General features: G+C 38.1%; 1 protein-coding gene across 6 annotated transcripts in view; it reads right to left on the bottom strand.

Moving 5' to 3' along the window:
• Nbeal1 (neurobeachin like 1) overlaps positions 1-18,643 on the bottom strand; it is a 155,517-nt gene that overhangs the window by 53,255 nt on the left and 83,619 nt on the right. For all 6 annotated transcript variants that reach the window (XM_031367667.1, XM_031367670.1, XM_031367668.1 and 3 more), the window contains 7 exons: positions 18,304-18,479; positions 14,696-14,849; positions 14,097-14,225; positions 10,206-10,511; positions 9,726-9,875; positions 7,416-7,573; positions 5,470-5,594 (listed from right to left, as the gene is read on the bottom strand). In XM_031367667.1, coding sequence (XP_031223527.1) covers positions 5,470-5,594; positions 7,416-7,573; positions 9,726-9,875; positions 10,206-10,511; positions 14,097-14,225; positions 14,696-14,849; positions 18,304-18,479 — 1,198 coding nt within the window. The remainder of the gene's footprint in view (positions 1-5,469; positions 5,595-7,415; positions 7,574-9,725; positions 9,876-10,205; positions 10,512-14,096; positions 14,226-14,695; positions 14,850-18,303; positions 18,480-18,643) is intronic.

Raw genomic sequence — 18,643 nt, 5'->3', positions numbered from 1 at the left:
AACAGAAAACCCCCCAAACCCATCTATTAAAAAAAAAAAAAATGGGGCATGAGACCTGAACAGTCTTCAAAGGAAGAAAAAAAAATGGCTAAGAAACATCTCAAAAAAAAATGTTTATTGCCCTTAGCAATTAGAGAAATACAAATCAAAACAACTTTAAAATTACCCCCATCAGAATTGCAACGATCAATATAGCACACACAACAAATGCTGAACGGGATATGGACAAAAGAGACCCTCCATCACTGCGGGCTGGATTTCACATTACAGCAGCCTCTATGGAAACCAGTGTGGGAAATTATCAAAAACGCTAAAGACACATCTACCCTATGGCCCAGCTATTCCACTCCTTGGCATATACCCACAGGACTCGACATCCTAAACCATAGATACTTGCTCAGCCATGTTCACTGATGCTCCATTCACCACAGCCACACCAGTCAGATTGGCTAGGATAAAAAACTCAGATGACAGCAGATGCTGGAGAGGTTGTGGAGATAGAGGAACACTACTTCATTGCTGGTGGGATTGCAAGCTGGTACAACACTCTGGAAATCAGTATGGCGGTTCCTCCAGAAATTGGGCATAGTTCTACCGGAGGACCCAGCTATACCACTCCTGGGTATATATCCAGAAGACGCTCCAACATGTAATAAGGACACATGCTCCACCATGTTCATAGCAGCCTTATTTATAATAGCCAGAAACTGGAAACAACCCAGATGTCTCTCAACAGAGGAATGGATACAGAAATTGTGGTACATCTATATAATGGAGTACTACTCAGCTATTAAAAACAATGAATTTATGAAATTCTTAGGGAAATGGATGGATCTGGAGAATATCATCCTGAGTGAGGTAACACAATCACAAAAGAACACACATGGTACGCACTCTCTGATAAGTGATTAGCCCACAAGTTTGGAATACAGGAAGAACAACCCACAAACCACAACAAACTCAACAAGAAGGAAGACAAAAGGTGGACATTTCATTCCTTCTTAAAAGGGGGAACCAAATACTCACGGAAGGAGTTGCAGAGATTAACTATGGAGCAGAGACTGAAGGAAGGGTAAGCCAGCCTAAACATAGCTGTCGCCTGAGAGGCTCTGACAGTACCTGACTAATACAGATATAGAGGCTCACAGCCATCCATTGAACTGAGTACAGGGTCCCCAATGAAGGAGTTAGAGAAAGGACCAATGGAGCTGAAGGGTTTGCAGCCCCTTATAAGGGACGAACAACAATATGAACTAACTAGTACCCTCAGAGCTCCTAGGGACTCAACCACCAACCAAGGAGTATACATGGTAGGACTGATTGTTCTGGCAGCATATGTATAGTAGAGAATTGCAAAGTCGATCATCAATGGGAGGAGAGGACCTCGGCCCTCTGTGAAGGTTCTGTGCCCCAGTGTAGGGGAATGCCAGGGCCAATAAGTGGGAGAGGGTGGGGTGGCAAGCATGGGGGGGGGCAGCCAACAGGGGCTTGTTCTTGTTTTTGTTTGTTTGTTTGTTTGTTTGTTCCTGGGAGGGGAAACTGGGAAAAGAAAAATCATATGCATGTAAATAAAGAAAATATCTAATAAAAAAAAAAGGAGATGGAAACAACCTGAGTGTCCTTCAACCAATAAATGGATAATGGAAACATGGTACTTAAACACAATGGAATACTATTCAGCTGAAAACAAAAAATGCAACCATGAAATTTGCAGGTAAATGGAAGAACCTAGGAAAGACTGTATTGAGTGAGTAACCTAGACCCAGAAAGACAAACATTAAATGTTCTCTCTCATCTGAGGCCCTAGCTTAAATCTTCCTATGAGTATACATCCTGGAATAGCTATAGAAACCAGGAAAGTAAAAGGGACCCTAGTAGGGTAGATAGGTGGGGAAGAACAGAGAGGAGACTAGCAGGATGGTAGTGATCTGATGAGGAACATGGAAAGGGGGAGGGGAAGATAAAGACAGAAGAGAGGAGGCTGAAATAACAAAACCCAACACCAGGCATGAGAAGATGGAGTTTCTTTGACTTCCAATTCTTGGTTGCTGATCAGGATTGACCAAGAGACTCCCAAAACATTATGGGCTCTTGCTATTGTTCTTGGTTGCCTTCTAGAGGTAGAAAGCAAGTGCCTATTGCTGAGGACACCATGCACTTCACAAACAGAGCACAGAGAACCCTGAGCTAGAAATGACTGGAAAGCCTCCCCCCTCAGAAATAGTTTCCATGGTAAAGAAGACACCAAGTGAGCTTCCAAAGGAAAAAAGCAAAAAAGACCTACCCACTATGACATCTATGAATCACAATGACCAGCATGGCATAGTAACCTTAAGATGCAGTAGTGGCACACATACTTTGGTGATTAGTGACAACTCTCTAATTGGACTAAAGATCCAATTAGATTTCAACAAGAAAGAAATTCTGGCTGGTGCTAGAAACCTAGCCAACTACTCAGGACTAGTGAAGTCATGGATCTTAGAGGAGAACCTACAACTGCCACTTTACCAAACTAGCATTAATACTTTACACTCTAAATATTAGTCCTTTCACCCACCGGTAAGTGTAGTCCTTACTCCTCATCAAGAAAAACTCTCTTTGCAACAGATGGAGACCATTACAGAAAACCACAAATAACCAAAATGCAGAGCTGTGGAGTTGAGTCCCACTGCACACATCTATAAAACAATTCCCAAACCTAAGGCTCAGGGACCATCTTGGAAAAGAGGGCTGAAAGAATGTAAGAGCAAGTTTTCTGTGAGATTATATCTCCTGAAAACATCAGAAGATACATCCATAAAGTCTGACCAACATGACTAGACGGTGCAAATGTGAGTTAAACAAGGACAACAATAACAGACATGCTAAATGGATTTGGGGTGTGTGGGAGGGATATATAATATATACACATATGCCTGTAACACAAAAAGAGATCTGGGCTGGAAAGATGGCTCAGTGGTTAAGAGCACTGACTGCTCTTCTAAAGGTCCTGAGTTCAATTCCTAGCAACCACCTGGTGGCTCACAACCATCCATAATGAGATCTGATGTCCTCTTCTGGTATGTCTGAATATAGCTACAGTGTACTTACATATAATAAATAAATAAATCTTTAACAAAAAAAGAGACTGAATTTGAAATATGGCAAGGATAGGTTTATGGGAGAATTTGGAGAAAAGGGAAGGGGTAAATGATGTAATAATATTATAATCTCAAAAAAAATAAAAGAAATAATAAAAGATGTATTTTAAAATTTTTTTTCTGTTGTAAGTCAGGGTTTCACTATGTTGCCTGGGCTGGGTTGAACTCTAGATACCTCATTCTTAACTGCTCAGTTAGCTGGCATTAAAGACATGCATTAGCACACTAAGCTCATCAATCAAAAAAATCTGTTTATTTTATCTCTCAAGGTAGCCCATGCCTGAGAAACTTTTACATAGCAAACAATGACACTGACATTCTGACCCTCTGCCCTTACTTCCCAAGTACTGTGATTACAGATATGATTCTAGATTTTCTTATCTATCACAAACTAGGTGTTTTGACTTCTTCACGGGCATTCCATGAAAATATTACATACAGGCATTTTACAGAAAAGTCTGACATAAATCCTGTTCTGTATATTTGTAATGAGTTACTTGCAAAGTATACTAAGAGAAGCAAAACAAGAAACTATTTTCTTACTAAAGAACATCTTGAGTTGGCAGATTATCAAAATATCTTAAGAAGTAAGCAAAATAACTCTGTATTTAATTGTGAAGTACACACACCAGAAAGCACTGCAGGATGAGCCACTGCTTGCTCCTGGTTTTCACTACCGTCCAGCACCATTTCTCCCATCTGTCCAGTTTTACTGTCACCAGTGTACTTAGGAATACATTTTAAAATATGTAATGAGTAAAACTGAGGTGAAAAATATTGAAAGGACAGTGGTTGGGCTGGCGAGATGGCTCAGTGGGTAAGAGCACTGACTGCTTTTCTGAAGGTCCTGAGTTTGGATCCCAGCAACCACATGGTGGCTCACAACCACCTGTAATGAGATCTGATGCCCTCTTCTGGTGTGTCTGAAGACAGTTACAGTATATTACGCCAGAGCGAGTGGGCTGGAGCAAGCGGGGCCATCCTGAGTTCAATTCCTAGCAGCCACATGATGGCTCACGGCCATCTGTACAGCTACAGTGTACTCATACACATAAAATAAAATAAATAAATCTTTTTTTTTTTTTTTTAAAAAAAGAAAGGGCAGTGGTTTTTCTGAATTTAAGACAGCTGAGATAAGAGTAAAGGATATAAACTCATACGCAGAGGTAAGAGAAGGTAAGGAAAAAGAATTTCTGGGAAATCATAGGGAACTAGCATCACTTAAACTAATACCAAACTACAGTGATACACGGAGAGGACCTCTGCTAGGTGATAAGCACAGTTACATATTAAAGAGGAAGTGTTCAAGTGCCAGGAAACTGACAAGGCAGAGAGGCTTGTATAAGTAACTGTGGGCTGCTACATAAGATACATTAAGTTAGTGTTTGTATCAAAGAAAAAATATTATTTTTCATTAAGAGAAAAAAATCATAATTATCTGATTTACTTTAGAACACAGAATCCTAAATGATACACCATGGCTTTCTTCAGTTTTGTAGGAATGGTCAATATGTTAAATGGAAAAAAAATCTAAAATGTGGCACTTGTTTAATCTATAAACCTATCATGAGACACAAGCAGTACAGAAGCAGCTACAGTGACAATAACTATGACTTGGTAAACATGTAGGTGCCATGGACTCATCACAAGAAATAATTATGCTTATTTCAGACTTTTCTTCAAAAGAGAATAAATGACAACTGATAAAGAAGAGCTTCTTATAAAGTTATAGAAACCCCTCTGAAATCTATTTTGAAAAACTGCTTGGGTAAATATTTGGAAAGTATTCTTTTCTAAAACAAGGCACACCTAAGACATTAAAGATGTAGGGCTCTTTAAAAGCAGGTTATGGGCTGCAGAGATGACCCAGCTGTTAAGAGCAGTCAGTGCTCTTTTAGAGGTCCAGAGTTTAAATCCCAGCAACCACATGGTGGCTCGCAACCATCTGTAATGGGATCTGATGCCCTCTTCTGGTGTCTCTAAAGACAATAACAGTATACTCATATACACTAAGAACAAAAAACAAAACCAAAAAGCAGGTTATAAGAGTCAAAGTAAAGGAAGGGGATGAAGGCTGATTTAATAGTCAAAGGAAAGGATATTATTTCTCAACAAAACAAAAATGAAATATAGTAAAAATACTGGTTTTCTTTGGAAAGTTACATTCAATGAAAACATTAGATTTAGGCCAAAATTTGCAACACTGAATTCACATATATACTTTAAAGTACTATACCCCTTTGTTCTTAAATAAACATCTAAAACAACAAACAATAGTAAGCAGTCTGTCAACATCTCCTTATAAAAACGGGTAGATACTGTGACTCACCCAAATTATCTCTCAAGGCACTAGCTTCCTCATGGGTTTTGAAATTATAATTTGGTACCAGTTTAAGTCTCATGCGGGAATAATTTTCCACATTAGCTAGTTTCCAGTGTATTCGATTCTGTTTCCTATAAACATTCACAATGAAACAAGTAAAATTATTTAAAAATATAAAGATTGGTTGTTTAAAAGGTATAAACAAGTATAAAGTGCTTCACAATTGTTCAACACAATTTAGAAAATGCTCAAGATATAACAACTGGCTAGTTTGCACAAGGCCCTGGGTGTGATTTCCAGCACTACAAAAATCCAGACTTGCAGGCTGGAGAGATGGTTCAGCCGTTAAAGGCTAGGATCACAACCAAAAATCCAGACTTGGGTAAATCTGAAGGAAAGCAGTGGAGTGGGGGACGAGTAAGAGCAGCAGTATGACAATGAATGCAAAAAGCATACTGAAACTTACCACTCTATATGCTAGCAAGTACTTTCCAAACAAATGTAAATGTTTATATTTATCATCTGGACAACTGTCAAGAAAACTAAAATGGGTATGTTTAACTACAACATAGATGAACCTAAGAGAGTTTAAATTATTTACGCAGGATGCCATGAGGTTTAATGGTAGAGAAATAAGATTTGAACACTAGCTTTCAGACTTCTAGCTTGATTAATTTATTATTTCACTGTTGGTTTTTTTTTTTTTTTTTAAAGTTTTTTCAAGACAGGGTTTCTCTGTGTAGCCCTGACTGTCCTGGAACTCAGAAATCCATCTGCCTCTGCCTCCCAAGTGCTGGGATTAAAGGCATGCGCCACCACTGCCCGGCTATTCTTTCACAGTTAAGTGCAATTTTATAACCATAATATTAAAAAGTTTTAGTATAAATAAAAATAACTGCAAATGAATCAAAGACCAAAATATCAAAGTTAAGATAATAAAACTCTTAGAAGAGTTATGACCTTGGACTGGGATACAGTTTCCTAAATACATTATAAAAAGCATGCAAGGAAAAAAACTAGATTAAAAATTTAACTTCTGAAGAACAAAGGTCACAATCAAGAAAGTGAAAAATCATCTACATATCTGAGAATCACCTGAAGAGTCATTGAGAATACATACATTCTGACACACACGCTTCAGCAAAAAGTCAATCATTCAATGTCAAACGAGGCAAAAGAAACAAGCCAACACTCTTCAAAGAAGACATAAAAATGACCAACAAGTACACAAAACAGTGCTCAACACTGTTGGTGATTAGAATGGTGAAAAAGAAAGTTATATAATCATGCTTTATATATACAATGAGAAGGCTATTTGAAAAATTGGAAAATGACAAGTATCGGCTAGAATGTGGTGAAACTGGGAAACATGCTGACAATTCTTTGCCGATGCTTAGTAAGTTAAACATGAAATATAACGCAGAACTTGCACTTATATTATATACCCAAAAGGATTTAAAAGCATGTTCCCAAAACAACATTTCAACACAATTATCCACAGCAGCACTGTCACAGTAGCTCAGAGTTGGCCAACAACTAAGTATTTATCCACTGACAAGCCGGTCAAAAAGATAAACAAAAGGATTACTTTATTATTTTTTTAAAATAAGGGCTATAAAATATATACACCAAATAAAGAAGTGACAATATTAAGTTGTAAAATGTTGAAGTATATAATGTCATTAACTCTAGCTTAATAAGGTGATATGAGAAAGGCAGAAGTATTGTTATGAGATATTAGAGTCTAAAGTCTAATGCATGTAACATCAGGGTAAAAGGAGAGCTAAGCACATGATAAATATATATACATACAAACCTCCCATCACCCCAAACCAATTCATAAAAAACAGTATATTCAAAGTACTCTTTAAAGAACTGGAATAAAAAAAAATAATTAGCTTAAAAATTTTAAATTTAATGCCACAGTTCTAAAGAGCAATATATGCACCTACTTTTCAGCCCAAGGCCCCCTTTCGCACGTAAGACAGAGCCGCATCGCCCTCCAGCGTCTGAAAGCCACCCTCTGCTGACTGTTAAGTTGTTTAATCGTATTATTGTACCGCAAGTTTTCTTGACGGGCTTTTCGATTAAACGGCTCCACAAAATACTCCTAAAATAAACAGAAGAAGAAGAGAGTAATGTATCTATCAATTTTTAATTTAACAAAAAATGGTATATGAAAAAAGAAATAACATAATTTTATTTCATTAAAATACTTCTCTTTGATGAGGATGGTAGAATTTTAGCTATGTTCTACTTAAGATTTCTTTGACTCATAAAATAACACACACACACATATGCGCACACACTGTATGGCTGATAAAATAGCTCGATAAAAGTCACCTATTGCAGAGCCTAACAAGCTGATTCTGTTCCCAGCACCCCAAGTGTGGTGGTAGTAGACTCCTGCAATCCCAGCACCCCAGGTGTGGTGGTAGACTCCTGCAATCCCAGCACCCCAGGTGTGGTGGTAGACTCCTGCAATCCCAGCACTAGGAAGTGGGCTTAGGAAGATGGGAAATTTAATGTTATTCTTAGCTGTTTATCAAGTTTGAGGCCAATCTGAAATATGAGATGCACCACCCCCCCCCAAAAAAGAAAAGGACTAAGATCTAAAATATCTACTAAAACTCAAGAAAAACAAGCTGTCAATAAATTGTGGCTGTTACCAGACTTGTAGGAAGAAATCAATGGTGTGGGATACAACACTAAAATAGATCACTGCTGAGACAAGTAAGAAAGTCACAAAGTCCCATGAAAACTAGGTGTCAATTCATCACTGCCCTTTATCATGAGGATATAATGTCTTCCTTCAATACTGGTAGTAGTTTGGCTGGGATGTGGGTTGGCAGGCAGTATGTCTGCCTCGTAAGTCCTGGGATCAATCAACAAAAGGTACTAACTAGCCTGGCAGTGGTGGCACATGCCTTTAATCCCAGCACTTGGGAGGCAGAGGCAGGCGGATTTCGGAGTTCTAGGTCAGCCTGGTCTACAGAGTGAGTTCCAGGACAGCCAGGGCTATACAGAGGAACCCTGTCTCGAAAAACAAAAAACAAAAACCAAAAAACAAAAAACAAACAAAAAAGAAGAGGAGGTACTAACTGAGTTAAGCAGCAAGTGTTTGCAAAGTCAGACAGGAGGGTCCCAAGTTCATGGTCATCTTTGCAGGTACAGAAAACATGTGACACTGCTTCAAAAACTAAGCATGCAAGTAAGTTAGGCAGAATTTGCCAGTAAATCACTACGGTCCTGCATTTTCTCCTTTTGAAGATGTATAAAAACAAATTAACTTAGATAAAAGACTATTTAAAGTTTATTTTAAAACGTGTCTACCAAGAACCTGATGGATTTGAGTATTCATATTTTTATGTGCTAAGTAACTCACAGTGGCCTTGATTTCCATGGGGCTGATGGTGACACACTCTCTCTCATTTTTCTATAAGTAAATTTTCAGTTCTTTCTGATTTGTCAAGCTGACTACAAGTTTACTGATTTTGCTAATCTTCTGAAGAGCTAGATTTTAGATTTATCGATTTTCCCTACTCTTCTGCCTTTGTTTATTATTTGCTTGTTGGTTTATTTTTTGGTTAAATTACAGGTCTGGAGAAGTATCTTGGGGTGTGCTTCTTGCTCTTAAAGAAGAGTGAGGTTCAGCAGTTCCAGTACCAATATAGTGGTTCACAACTACCTCTAACTCTAGTTCCAGGGTTTTGATGTCCTTTTCTGACCTCTCAGGACTCCTGTCCATATACAGACACAAACATGTATTCAGGCACACACAAAAACAAACAAACAAAATAACTTTACATTTAAATTTTTTGTTTGTTTGTTTGTTTTTTGAGACAGGGTTTTTCTGGCTGTCCTGGGCTCACTCTGTAGACCAGGTTGGGCTTGAACTCAGAAATCCGCCTGACTCTGCCTCCCAAGTGCTGGGATTAAAGGCGTGCACCACCATTGCTCAGCTTACATTTAAACTTTTTAATTGAATTTATTTGTGTGAGGGATGTATCAAGATACCTTAGCAGTATTAACAAATAGATTTTCATCTTAAGAAGTTCACATGATTTATAAGATTTACATAATCATTAAACATCATGTTTTATTATTAAAATGGTTACTAATCAACTGTTTTCATCCCTATTATGGAATATTTTTTGAGTATGTTTGTTTCCAAAATTCTGATGGAATTACTCCACCTAAATTTAATTTAATGTTTGTAGCCAACATGAACAACTCAATTCAAAAAACTGAACAGTTTTTACCTGAAATTTCAGCTTACTTTCTCCTCCTTCTCGGTCTCTCTTATGCATATTCACCATTAAGGCTTCATAACACTTCTTCCAGTAAAGTGCCATATTCTCATGAGCATCGTAAAATGTGTGAGCTTCATACTGCTTCATGTAAGGTACAATCTTAGTTTAAAAAATAAAAAGAAAGAATACAAAGAGTTTACACACTCCTCTATAAAAATGATAAACCAGCAGGAAAGTCTTGCTTGGAAAAGATAAAACTTTGGGCCTAGAGAGCTGGCTCAACACTTAAAAGAGTACGTGTAGGGAGCAAGTCCAAGGCCTGGAGTTCAGGCCCCAGCACTCAGATAACAATCCTGCAACTCTAGCTCTGAGGGACTTCACACACCAGTTTTCATGCCTGCACGAAGTACACACCCACATATACACACATGCACACACTCAAGCCTGCACACACATAAACAAATCATTTCAAATAATTTTTAAACTTACGTATTTTTCAATGTAAACTTGCCATTCGTTTGAATTGCAGTATTCTTGAAAATCTTCAAAAAATGAAGCACTTCCATTAGCAAAAGGCAAAGAAGGCAGGTGCAAGTTCATGAAAAGCAGCTCATAAATTTTAGAAACCAGAGTCCGGAGAAGGGGAATCAGAAATGAGTAGATTTCTGTCTGTTCCTTGATTGACCGACTTAGAATATGTTCTAGTTTCCCTAAAATATAGCATGCTTCATCTTGACTTTCAATCACTTTGGTCTGAAGAAGAGCATTGAGCTTAGCTGATGCCATTGCACAAACCTGGAAGAAAACAGTTAGATGAGAAAAGAGCAGACTAAAGCAAACATTTAATACTAGCAAAAGATCTGTCTCACTCTAACGGTTCACAAGTTTTATAAGTTAGCTGTCAACAGTTATGAACTGAGGGTTTAACTGCAAGCTTAAGAGATGCCGCCAAAGGAAAAAGGTGGCTCTGGAAAGGAGATGCAGACTCAGGAAGTGAAAGTGCTGACAAGAAGGCTCAAGGCTCTAAGCCTATGTTTACAGACCTACCAGTTAAGACAAAATTTTGATAGCATATTATTATGGTTGAAGGGAGAAAATAAAATCACATGAAAGACTGAAAAGAAAATACTGATGGCTCAGATTTAATTCTAAGCTAACAAGTGTGTTACAGTTTCATAGACATTGGCAAAAAACACGAAACTAACTAGTGAGACAAAGACCTACAAAATTTTAATAGGCACTCTATCACCACTTCCCAGCTCCAATTCTAAGTGAGACTAAAAACCAGAAGACAATAGCACATAGAGTGGTGGCTCAGAGAGAAACACCTAGTCTAAGAGATCTCAGTACTTTATAGTAGGTTTTCAGCTAGTGTATGATATAGAGAAAGATTAGCTTTATTACAATGCCAGTCAAAAACTTGCCCTTTGCTCTAGAAAGAAACACTGCTTTTATCTCCAAACTTATTCACTATATAAAAAACTCAAAAAAGAGGGATATCCAGGTGTGGTTGCTAACACTTTTAATCCCAGTACTTAGGAGGCACAGGTACACAGAGTTCTGCAGGTCTGAAGACTCCCTGGTCTATTTAGGGAATTCCAGGATATCCAGGGCTACATCTCAAAAAAAATCAAAACAAAAACACTCCAGGATAGCCAGGACTAAATAGAGAGACCCTGTCTCAAAACAAACAAACAAACCCCCAAAACAAAAACAAATAAAAACAGAAGAACAGAAAACAAGAGCAGCCAGTCACATGACAAACAGAAACACAACAGACTAGTGGAGAGTTATCCACCAACAATGACTGTAGGAAGCAGCACTAGATTCCTCTGGGGTCAAATAAGGTTGAAAATAGGCCCAACCGCCATTGCACCCATTGCATGCTTAAGGCAAAGAGCAGTGTGGTGAGAGACAAAAAAATGTAATAAAGTCTGTTTTGGTGGTTTGTTACATGATGTCATAACTATTTGGATACATAAAGATATATGAGGAGTCTGAGTCTTTAACTAGAAATTTAATTAACCTTAAACTTCCTAGGGTAAATATATATTAAGAGCACAAGCTTAATCAAAAAAGAACTCTCAATTACTATTCATTTAATCTAGCACTGAAGAGGAAAGAGCTAATGAGAAAGGGTTTGAGGAAGCAGAAGGAATGAGAATACAACCACTAAATTAGAGGCTGGTTTTAATAGGCCAACCTTATGTTAAAATTTTAATTTCTCCATACTCTTAGCAAAATTACACCGAGTTTAGGAACAGTACTAGAATCCATCCTAAATATCCCTTTATCAAATAATGAAGCTGAATATTAAAAGAAAACAGGGTTAGGAAGATGGCTCAGTAAATAAAATGTTAGCCATGCAAGCATGATGACCTGAGTTTGAATCTGCAGGGTCCACATAAAAGCTGTCCACATTGGTGCTTGACTGTAACTCCATCACTTCTACAGCAGAGCAGCAGGACAGGAGAATCCCTGCAAGCTCACAAGTCAGCTAACACTGCTGTATAAAGCAGGGAACAACAAAAAGGCCCTACTCCACAGAAAGGTAGAGGTTGAGGACCAATACCCAAGTTTGTCCTTTGACCTCCACAGGCATGCTGGGACACAAATAGTTGTTTTCTCTCTCTCTGTGTCTCTCTCACACACACAGAAGTAAATAGGTATCAAGTTTATCATGACTAAAAGTACCTAATGAGAATAGACAAATGACAGAACAAATGCCAGAGCAATTTTTTAACCTTTAACATTTTAATTTACAATAAAATAAATATTCTTGCTAACATATTTTATCTTTAGTTCTAAAATCTAGCAGAACAACACACATAAGAAAACAATGCACATAACAGCATATACATAATTGGTGTTTGATAAATGAACAAAAGCATAACTGCTACACACACTTGTCTACTCCAGTCACATCCAAAATATCTGGGATAAAATCCTGATAAAGGATAAGAGGCAATAAGACTTCAAAAGGAGATCTGTGCCTCCTGGATTTCAGACAGTCGCTGGTATCTCCTAACTCAGGACGTGTTTCAGATTAGTCTCTCCAATCATCAACACGGCCTCATAATTAGGCATAAAGCTACCCCAAGTAATGATTTGTAAATGGTTAAGATTGGGCATTGTCTCCTGGCCGACACAATGTTTCCAACTATCCTAGTTTAATGTTTTAAGAACTAGAGAGTAATTGAAAGTTTTCCCTCACTCTAAGACATTAGCTAAAAGTGTTAGGTCAGGACTCCCCTCTGCCAGCCTCCAGCAAGAACGAGAGAATTAGCATAAGAATACCTCAACAGGGGCTCCACCCCTCTTCCTCCTGCTTCACACCTAGCTACCAAACCCTGCTGACCTTGGTGTGGGGGCCGCTTGCCTACGTGACTTCAGTCTAGCACTAGGACTGGGGGAAGAAGGACTTGGACTCACATGCAGGACTAGCACTAGAAATTAGATGGGCTAGGACTCAGATTCACGCAGTCCCCTGGGCCCAGAACACTTGGGCCCGGGCGGATGCAGCACCAGTTCAGAGGAGATAGCTGCTGCTTTAGACCCAGTATGTTTCAGATAGCCTCAGATGTACCTCAACTGTTGAGCTGCCAGATTTTTCATTTCTCTTTTACAATGATTGTAAAAGCCTCATGTCATTTTTAAAGAAATACACTCAGATCTTACACCACTCGTGTGTAGTCTGTTTGTCAAAAGCCAAATCCCGTGCCCACCTGGCCAGAACCGCTCGTCCCGCGGAACAAGGGACCCCGTAAGAAATCCCGGTCCGCGGCACATAACAAGTTAAAATTTTGGATCAGTAAAACAGGAAAAGAGTTAAAATTAGTAAAACAGGAAAATTATTGTAAATCATTTTTCCTAAAAATACAATTCTTAGACTTTACATACATAAATCTCTCTGCTGGTTATTTAGCAATCAGTAAACTACACTGAATGCAGATGACTTATGAGTAAACCCAATAAAAGAAAATATTAAAATCACACAGAATCCTAGGATTTACTGAGGGGTAAAAAATCTGTTTCTTAAGCTCCTTTCTGATCTTACAAAATTGAAATTCAAGTGATCTAGTATTTTTTGGAATCAAAAAAATACTGAGCAGGTAGTCTGAGAGATGGTTCAACAGGTAAAGGTGTATGCCACAAAGCCTTAGGACCTGAGTTTGAGCCTAAAATCCATGTGGTGGACTCAAAGAACTGATCCTGCACATGGTCTCTGATCACCATGGAACATGAGTGCACAATGCAGGTACATAAAATAAACAAATACAATATAATTTAAAAATCCTGAAAGGGTATTATATCTAGTTACTACATTAGTAGCTATGGTGTGTGAGGAGATAAAATACAGCATGAAAATTAGCATCAAACCTGCAAACTGCCTCTTCCGATGAACTCTAGAAGCAGTTGGATCTGAATCTGAGAGAGTTTAACCCATACTGGATTCTCAGAATACCATACGGACAGACAGTCAAGGAGCTGCGTGGTATCTTCTAAAAGCTATCACAAAAGAAAAAATGAGAAATAAAAGGATTTTAAAATGTAATGATAATCTTTCTTCAACAATAACACCAATCGTCATCACTGCCGTAGTAGTTCACTGAGCAGTTGCCAAGAAACATGATCCACTGTACAAACTAACAAAACCTGCTGACTCTTCATCTTACGTATGTTACTGCATCTGATTAAACACTGAAGTTCCAAAAAGAAATGTTGCAAATTTCATCCTTTAAATAATTGGGAACTACCTAAAATATTTATCTACTTATGCTTCATTTTGTTTGCTGCATATCATCATTGTATCTCAGCATATCAACATTGTAGCTCAGGGTGACCTGGAACTATCTATGTAGCCCATACTAGACTCAAATTGTGATAATCCTTCTGCCTTGCCCTTATAAATGATAAAATCACAGGCATTGGCTACTACATTGAACCCTAAAATGCAATTTAAAAAGGCCATTACTAACCTTCTCAGTCCACATGCTTGAATTAACCAATCCTTCTGACTGCAGAAAGTCCTGTATGATCAACATGAGTCGGAAGGCATTTTCAGCAGTTACAGGACTACTTTTTGCATCTCTGTTTTCTGTGATTGCCCACTCTAACATCTTCTGTAGCAAACTAAGTGTAAAATAAAGTTCTTTTAAAACCATTCTCACATACCATTATAAGCTTAGAAAGAAAAATGAAAAACCCCAAACCCATTATTTATTAGCAACATTGCAAATCCAAAGATACACTCTCACCAGCAGGCTGCCACTAAGATTGTAGATGGAGGAATTCTGAGTAAAATGAAGGCTGCTTCTGTGTGATGCAGTATGAAAGAACGAGACCAGAAACAGACTCTAGTCCAAAGAAAGAAATAAAAGAAGGAAATGAGAATTCAATAGAGGTAGAGAAAGACACTTGGAAACTGTGGAGGAAAAGACAAGGAACATAGCTGCAGGTTCTGAGACCTCTGCTAGGTGAGGCGAAGCAGATCCTGCCTTTCAAACTAAGCCAGCAAGAGATGAACAGCCTTACTCTGTACCCTTGAGGACAAGCCCACAGCCTCCACGCTCCTCAACTAGAGATGAACAGCCTTACCCTGTACCCTTGAGGACAAGCCCACAGCCTCCACGCTCCTCAACTAGAGTGGCAGGCAAGCTTAGGTGAGACAGTGACCTCTCTAAGGGTTTTCACAAAGGAAAACATCCCTGCTATTCTCTATGACTTGCAGGGCAGTGAGCAGACATCAACTTGAGAATCTCCTGCTACCACTGGATTATCTCCAGGAATGGTGGTGCAAATCTTTAGTCCCAGCACTGGAGAGGCAGAGGCAAGAGGATCTCTGTGAGTTCCCAGCTAGCCAACACTATACAGAAAGGCCCTTTCAGAGTTGGGGGTGGGAGGACAAAAAACAAAAATTAAACAAAAATTTAAAAAATTAGAAAATCCTGAGGTACTATGAGGACCTGAGGATAAAGTTTTAATATAGCCAGCTATAAAAAGATGGCTTAGTGAGAAACTAAAGACAGCAGAAGCACCAGACACCAACAAGCTTAAAATTTCAGTCAGCAGGAGGGTCAGATCAGGTGGGGAAGTAGAGAGAAAAAGACATTCCCATCCTTAGAGGCTGGAAGTGGATCTCATCAACTGAGAACAACCCTAGAGTTTGATAGCACTAAAAACCAACCTCCCATTCATCAAGCCATATGCTTGATACCTTCAACTACATCCCTCCAGGAGGTCAAGACTCAAGAGGTCTTGAAAGGATTAAGACAGACCATCAGTACATACAAATCCGTGGGTTGTCGTTGCTTCACATATTCGCTTTCTCAACACACTTGGGAGCTACATCCCAGCCAAAGCATTAGTCACATTGGAGGGTACTACCTGGGTAACCTCAGGAGGATAATGGAATCTGCCTAGTCCATGGACTGCAAAGGGAAATGGCCAGTTACAGGCTGCTGGTACACAAAGAAGAGAAACTACCATAATGAAGACAGATCTGCTATGTAGACTACATTAGTCCAAACTAGTATAGTAGTATGAACTAAGCCAACATTATAAACATAGCAAAATCAGGGGTGCAAACGTTCAAGGCACCCATACCCATGGATTTACCTGGGAGTCTCCAATTCAAGCACACAAAAAGAATGCATTTCAATATTGTCTTCCTTTATCTTAAAAAATTATTTTAGACTCTTGGTTTGTCCCTTGACAAATATTTGTACTTTACAGTAGTATGTTTGTGTATGTATATGTTTTCAAACTATAGAGTATCTAAATCTTGTGTCTGCTTTATTATGCTTTAAATGGGTGCATTTATACTTTTATTTCCACTGTGTATTCATCCAATTGTTTTTGTTCACTATTTTTGTTGTTATTATAATTGGGCAGTACTGTACAGATGGAGGGACTGGGGAGATAGCTCAGTCAGTGAAGTACTGTGTGTGCCACGCAAGCATGAGGACCTGACTTCAATTCCCAGCATCCACATAAAACATAGAGCATGGTGGCACATGCTTACAATGTCAATGCTGGAAAGGTAGAGGCAGGGGAATTGCTGGGGCTTATTGATCAGATAGCCAAGCTTAACTACAGGGCACCAGAACCCCAAGAGATGCTATCTTAAAAATAAGGTAGACAACTCCAGGTAGAGTTACTATGATACCTGAAGTTGACATCCAAAGACATATGCATACATGTGCACAAATGCTTGCAGGTATGCCTGTATATATCATATTTATACCAAAACACATAGAATGGAGTATCATGAATCGAAAATAAACATAATGGGATACATTCAAACATTAATAAAGAAAAAATGACTATGACCACAGTGTTCAAGAACTCTACACATGATCATAAAAGCAAGCCAAACCTAAGAATCCATCAAGAAGCAGCAGCTCAGATAAGCATGTAAGGCAAAGACAGTGTACTCTATACAATCTGAGCAGAGGCCATGCCAAACCTAAACAACAACAACAATACAGACTCCAAACAGGGAGGATTTAGAGCCTCAACTAGGTAAGGTCAATGAACAACCTCTCTAGGACATAGTATAGTCAAGAAGGAAGATATTCAAAGCAAAGACACAATAACTGAAAACCGTATGGGAAAAATGTTAACTCATGCACAAAGGTAGAAAGTTTCAAACAAAAGATCAGATCTTTTGTCAGTGACACTGAAAACAACATATTTCTTTAATGAATACAACACAAATATACTCAAATAGAAAATTGCTGCAAACCACATCTCTCATGTTGAATAAAAGTCAAGTGAAAATGGGTCAAAGACTTTAATTTAAAACCTGATAGTTTGAAAATCATACAGGAAAATACAAGATATAGGTAAGAACTTCCTATAGAGACAAGAAATAACACCAAGAATTGACAAATGGAAAAACATGAAATTAAATTCTGAAAAGCAAAAGGAAAAAAGAATCACTGTAGTGAAGAGAAAGTCTATGGAAAGGAAAAAAAAACATCTCTGTCAACAGAAATTAGACAGGATTAGTATCTCAGATATATAAAGAACTATAAAGATTAAACCCATGCCTCCAAAAGCTATCCAGTAAGAAATGACTCAATAAACTGATAGATAATTCTCCAAGGAACACAATCAATACATATTTAAAAAGTTCACCATCCTTAACCATTAGGAAAACACAAAGTACAATTGCTTTAGGTTCCATCTCACCCTAGTTAGAAAGACTCTTCAAGAAAACAAACAACAGTGGTAGACTGTGGTGAGAGGAACCTTCCTAAACTGCTGCTGAGAACAAAATGACTGGAAATGGAAATCAGTATGGAGGGTTCTCAGAAGCCTAAAAACAGAACACCATATGGCCCATCTGCACCACTCCTGATATCACTTAAGTTCAAATACATTTCATCTCCTGACACTGGAATTTGTTTTGTACTTCTACATTCTACCAGAATGGTAAAATCTAGGAAAAAAAAAAAAAGTAAAGTTTCTTTGCCTCTCTTCTTCCACTATATACTGAATTAAGTGTTCAGTATTTAATTTTAGACTCCCACTTGTTCTAAGAAGGGAGCCAAAAACAAAAAAAACTTAATTGAATGCTTACGTTAGTTTTACTTCATCTGAGGGTCGAAGCAGCTCACTTGATATTCCTGGTTTAGTTAGTGCTGAAAACACCTGTCCTCTTTCAATCCAAGTGTCTTCATCAGACTTTTCTAGTCCTTTACACATAACATAATTCAAAATATTTGTAAGCAGCTGAAAAAGTTCTTCTTCACATGTCTATAAAAACATTAAACGAAACTAAATTATTGGGTGAAGGAAATGTTAAGATACATTACATAACCATCTACACATACCTATTGTTTATGTAAGACACTTTTAAACAGTTTTTGAAATTTTTATTGTTATTTTTTTTTCAGTTCAAGTTCTTTTAATATTTAAAT

This window comes from Mastomys coucha, unplaced genomic scaffold (genome assembly GCF_008632895.1).
Source record: "Mastomys coucha isolate ucsf_1 unplaced genomic scaffold, UCSF_Mcou_1 pScaffold14, whole genome shotgun sequence".
Classification (NCBI taxonomy): domain Eukaryota; kingdom Metazoa; phylum Chordata; class Mammalia; order Rodentia; family Muridae; genus Mastomys; species Mastomys coucha.
The sequence above is the reverse complement of the archived record's forward strand: the minus strand, read 5'-3'. Positions and strand labels throughout refer to the sequence as shown.